At 36.9% G+C, this 5383-nt stretch overlaps 1 protein-coding gene across 1 annotated transcript; it reads right to left on the reverse strand.

Annotated features, from left to right (window-relative positions):
* Positions 1-291: 291 nt before the first annotated feature.
* On the reverse strand, positions 292-5150 carry LOC107819413 (26S proteasome non-ATPase regulatory subunit 6 homolog). The gene is made up of 8 exons (XM_016645521.2): positions 4920-5150; positions 4694-4808; positions 2754-2844; positions 2507-2652; positions 2187-2406; positions 1943-2051; positions 776-944; positions 292-666 (listed from the first exon to the last, which is right to left on the reverse strand). The coding sequence occupies exons 1-8, from the start codon at positions 5053-5055 to the stop codon at positions 492-494; spliced, it is 1161 nt and encodes a 386-aa protein (XP_016501007.1). The 5' UTR covers positions 5056-5150; the 3' UTR covers positions 292-491.
* Positions 5151-5383: the final 233 nt, after the last annotated feature.

The following is a 5383-nucleotide window of genomic DNA, read 5'->3' on the forward strand; positions in this document are numbered from 1 at the left end:
ACATCTCGAACCCATGACGGTAAGTCACACGCACTTTAACAGGGTGTGATATCGGCAACCTACCCTAATACAAGCATCAATAACTGATTCCACAGCTCGAACCCATGTCAGTAAGTCACACAAAGACAACTTTACATGCTCGAAGGTTTCCCTTCTTTGTGAAAGATCCAGATGTGTTACATAATATAGTATACGATATGTGATAAACCAATTCTTTAACTTCACTCAAATAGAACTCTCAATCACATCCATCATCACTAGCACAAAAAGTTGAAAGGAAATGGAGTAAGATTTTAGAAGATGCTCTGAATGTTTTGAAAATATATGCATATCCCAACAGAGAAAATCTCTTTGATTTCATAAAATTACTAAATGGTAGTCCGAGAGCTCGAAATGAAAAGGCAAATCACATCCAGATTAGTGTTACGTGAGTTTGAACTAAAAACAATTACAGGCCACCAAACATTTTCAAACTTGATGGTTTAACTGATTCAGAGATCGATGACACGAGAAAGCTTTTGAATGCGATTCAACAAGAAGTCCCCTTGCTTGATAGTTGCCTGGTAAAGAGCATTCTTTGCATCGGGGCGATTGGTTTCCAACACTCCAGCCACTTTATCGATCTTGCAATGCAACTTCCCTGCTGCAATGAACCGAGATAGTTCCCTGAATGGAAAAAAGAAAATGTTGAATTATTATGGATGTTACAGTCCTCACTCCGACTTAGAGCATTACACATCAGTGACCAGTGCACGGCTACAGATTAAAGACTTACAAATCGATGAAATCCTCAGACACCCCAAAAGCCTTGGCCATGGCCTCAATTGTAACACTCTTGTAGGACTCCAGAAACTGGGAATACACAACTATTCTGACCTCCCTCATAAAATATCTGAAGTGTGGCTGCAAGTACCGGTCCAACTTAATATGCTCCGTCAAGCCAGCTGAAAACATCAGTAAGGTCAAAGTCAAACAGTTGCAACTGATATATCATTCAGGGCCTCACATGACCCTAGCGATCAACATATAGGGTGAATCACAAGTCGAAGTGTATAATAGATGAAGCACACTTACCTCTCTGTAACTCAATACTAACATATCACATTTTAAACTACCCTATCTATACACATTAACAGGAGTCTTATCTTTCTTTTATGCAAGGGTCAGCCGTTCTCTTATTGGCCCATCTCCAATAAGCCAATTAGTTAAGAAACTGACATGAATTCAATTGGCCTACAATTTTGTATTAGAGCTCTGAAGGGAACTAAATTTACAAGTAATAGGAGTAACTCTTAATGAAAATGATATCCTACTATGCAGGCTTTTTGACAAACACTACAATCTATTTGAAAAATTCCAGGATTCTGCTGAAAAATTCATAGATTAAAGCTACCAGAAACATTCAGAAGCTCAGGAACACCTAAAAAGCCAATTCAAATCTCTATTTGAGGTCAAAAATACATTCCATGATATAATTGCATTATTTTGTTTCGATAGTGGATACATCTAAAATCTTCTCATCCTGATATAAACCAGGTGCCAGAAAGAAAGTCATTTTTTTCATTGTTGATATGTGCCAGAAAGAACATCTTTACGTCTTTTCGAGCTTATAACACTCACATGACTAATAAAGAGCCATACCTTCATGTTTTTATCAGTCGTCTAGATATTAGAAAGAATCTTTAAAAAAAATTAGGAGACTGTATAACAGTTGTTCAACCTATTTCACAATCAAGGTCATCTGACACTCAAAACTTCCAAACAGGATTATCAAGAACCAAGAATTTGCAAACACTACACTCTCTGTCAAAATTGCCAGAAAAAACCCATCAAGTTTTATAGGACATAATCTACATTAACTTAAAGATAAGGACCTTTGCGAACTACAAATGCACACTTAAACATATGAAAAGAGAAAATGAATAACAATGGAAAAGCTTACCAAATGCAGAGAAAAATGACTTGTACTGACACTCATATAATGAGTTCATGAACTCAGAGAGATATGGGATCTTTCCTATTACTGTCAAGATCTCTGGTGCATCCACTACCTGCAACATATACCAAAATGAATTTGCAAGTATTCGTCACAGTAACATCTAGGATATTCCGGGAACACAAATTTCAAGTTCACAAATCCCTCATCCTACAAAACAAGGATAGTAAAGGGAGTAATAGTTGAATACCTTCTGTTTCAAGGAAACCCGATCCAAGGTAATGATGCTTGTAAGGACAGTATAAAATATGAAAGTATCATAAGGAAAAATCTCATATGTGGTAAAAGTTGAGATAGAATCGAGGAAAAGATCTGCTGCTTTCTTGAAGTTACGAGTGGACATGCAGAACAACCCTTCATACACCTTCAACCTGTTCTTTCTCTCCCAGTCACCCCCCTCTTCAAATAACCTGTCAGCAAAACATTGGGAGTGAGCTTAATAACTAGATAAGGCATTCAGAACATCGTGCCTCATAACATCTGAACTGCTTGTTAGACCCTCCTACTTACTTCTTTGCCTTATCTATGCTTTTAGAAATGAGGTCAAAATCCAAGTCAAAGAATCCCATCTGCAAGGTATAGAACACCAAGTCCATCTTTTGTCCAACTGCAACAGTTTTGCCCTCGGTCACCTTGAGTTGTTCATGTGCTTTCTCCTGGATTTTAAATAAGATAAAGATTGATTGAGATTTGCCCAGTGTGAAGTGTGAATAAATAACAACTGAGCAATTTTAGGGTGACGAGAGAGACAGACTACCTTATCACCAATCCGAATGTAGAACAACGATTTTGCCAAATGAGCTTCCCGAACTTCACTTTCACCCAAGTTTTCTTCAGCATCAGCAATCCTTCATGAATGTATCATGTTAGATGTGTGGTTAAGTGTAAAAAACAATGAAACCCGACACCCTCCTCTCACTTTCCCGGACTTTGAATAATAAAATACAAAAACAGCACGACCTGGTATGCCCAATTTGGCTCAAAACAATATACCAAGTAGTCATCCATACAATGCCGCACTATGACCTTTTTAAGAATGATAAGCCCATCCACTTAGCAAGACATTACTTTCTCTAAGTTATGAGAAACATAAGATTAAGATAAACCAAGATACCAACTGTACATAGCAATGTTACCAGTAATCATGATTATTAACATCCATAAGAATACAATTGCAAGCGCACTTCCCATCTCCAAGCAAAATCTATAGGAGGGCAGAAACTGCTCATAGTTTCACCAAAATATATTTCACATGTTCTTCAGATACACCGTATGGAGAATATAGGTGGTGAATTCTGAAACGCTCTTGCCCCGAATGCAGGGCTTACTAAAAACTGAGTAAGGAAACTAGACTATAGAAGTGTGCAGACTGTGCTCCAGCCAGTATTACTTGCCTCTAATAAAACTTAGCTTCGATAGCATTCTGAGCATCTCCTTCCCAGCAGCACCCCTGCCTGTTGTCATTCAGTCTCTTTTTATAATTGCATTCGTGTACACAAAAGCCAAATCTTTAGATTACAGGTTTTTCAGCAAATCAATAATTCACCTTCCACTTTCACAAAGTAAAACTAATTTTTAATTAGCCCACAAAATATGACCTTCTCCACAGGTTGGAAGAATTTTAACACCATATTGTATTGCAAAGTTTCTAAAATCTAATACCCTAATTATTTGGAATTCTAAACTGCAAGGTTACTATGTTCTCTTGATGAGAATGTCATCTATATACGATTTGAACTTATTAAAAACACTGACCATATGATGTCCAAGTGAAATAGACTAGAATATCAAGTGCAGCCCCTCTCTTTATCTATTTAACCTATTTCTATACCTTAACCTACAGTCTCCTTCCTCCAAAACCAAATAACCTAATTTATCCGTGTTCCCAACAAAACTAGCCTTGCAATAGCAACTCAAGCTCCACCTACCCCATCATAAGAGGGACAAAAAAACAATCCTCTTAACTTCATACTACTTCACTCCTTAATTTTCTCACATTTTGCATCTCAAGAATTCCAAAAAATGATCTTTGTCCTGCACTTTAAAATGATCATGTAATTGTTTTGGAATCAGATTCTGCAACCTTTTTTCGGGATAACCGACACATCCCCAGGGGTTAGTGGGCATAGTTCGAACTTGGCGGATAATGAGCTCGTCCCTCCAACCTTCTCCACTTAAATAACAGGTTTTTTGTCAGAGGTTAGATTTCATAACGTGTGGCTAACTCACACATCAATTGTTGCTCTTACCATTTGAAATGAGATCCTGCAACTTTTAGTAACATACAGCTCCTAAATATCTAAGTATTACTTTCCGTAGATAAAAAATTGGGTCAAATTAAACTTTATCCAAAGAGGTCTCGCATTCAAATCCCATCAAAAGTACAAATTTGTGTCCAACTTACATTTAATATTCTCACTACTAATATGTTCTAACGGTGGCAGTTTCCCTACACTCAACCCAAAAAACTATAAAGCAAAAGGAACAAAAATAAGACTATCAAAAACAACATCAACAGCTACGCCTCAGACCTAACGAGCTGGGGTTGGCTATATAAACCCTCACTGACCACGTTACTCCATTCAAATCGTCCCATGTCAACATTATGCAAATATAAAACTCCGAAGCAAAATAAAATGAAGTGCAGTGTATCAAATCACACTATATGCCGATAAAAATAACGAAAAAAAGACTTACTTTTCATCGAGTTTTTTGAGTTCATCGGCAATTTTAGCACGCATAGCATCAAGAACATTCTGATCCACAGTCAAAACCCCATTAGCAACTAGGGTTTCATACAACGGAACCATATCTACAAAACCCCATTTACAAACAAATCAGTATAAACCCACAAAATGAAATACAGATTTAAACTTTAACAAAACACGTCTAAATATTCCTAAAAATTATCAATCAGATTTACCATTGGAGACAACAGATTCCAAAACTTCTTCACGGAGGCGAACTTTATCCAAGTCATTGACATCTGCGTGTGTCAAAAGGAAGAGTTTGTGTGCAAGAACTAGCTGGGGTTGTTGTGTTCCTTCTTCCGCATCCATGGCTACCTTTTTCTTTGCTATTTCTTGGTTTTTTTTTGTTTCACTGTATTTCTTTCAGATTCTTTCTTGTGGAAGAGTTTATACAAAGTTTTCTTGGGAAAGTTTAAAAAGGGAAGGGGGTTGGGGGCTTTTTTCCCGAATTAATATGGGCTTAGAGTTGGCTAATGTTTGGGCCAGAATTTGAACTCAAATATACAACAACAAAAAAAACAAGGTGCTTTGCACAAATGTGATTATTTCGCGTCACAATGTAAATTTTGATCCCATTAATTAAAAATTAAAAAAATATTCTAACCCTAAATTTTGAAGCACGCTGTCAGAACTTGAA

Source organism: Nicotiana tabacum, chromosome 18, assembly GCF_000715075.1.
Source record: "Nicotiana tabacum cultivar K326 chromosome 18, ASM71507v2, whole genome shotgun sequence".
Classification (NCBI taxonomy): Eukaryota; Viridiplantae; Streptophyta; class Magnoliopsida; order Solanales; family Solanaceae; genus Nicotiana; species Nicotiana tabacum.

Excerpts from the sequence above, each read along its gene's own strand:
- LOC107819413 (XM_016645521.2), bottom strand. The coding sequence starts at position 5,055 with ATGGATGCGGAAGAAGGAACACAACAACCCCAGCTAGTTCTTGCACAC. Across the intron at positions 2,407-2,506 it reads AGCATAGATAAGGCAAAGAA|GTTATTTGAAGAGGGGGGTG; the intron begins GTAAGTAGGAGG and ends TTTTGCTGACAG. Across the intron at positions 2,052-2,186 it reads GGGTTTCCTTGAAACAGAAG|GTAGTGGATGCACCAGAGAT; the intron begins GTATTCAACTAT and ends TATATGTTGCAG.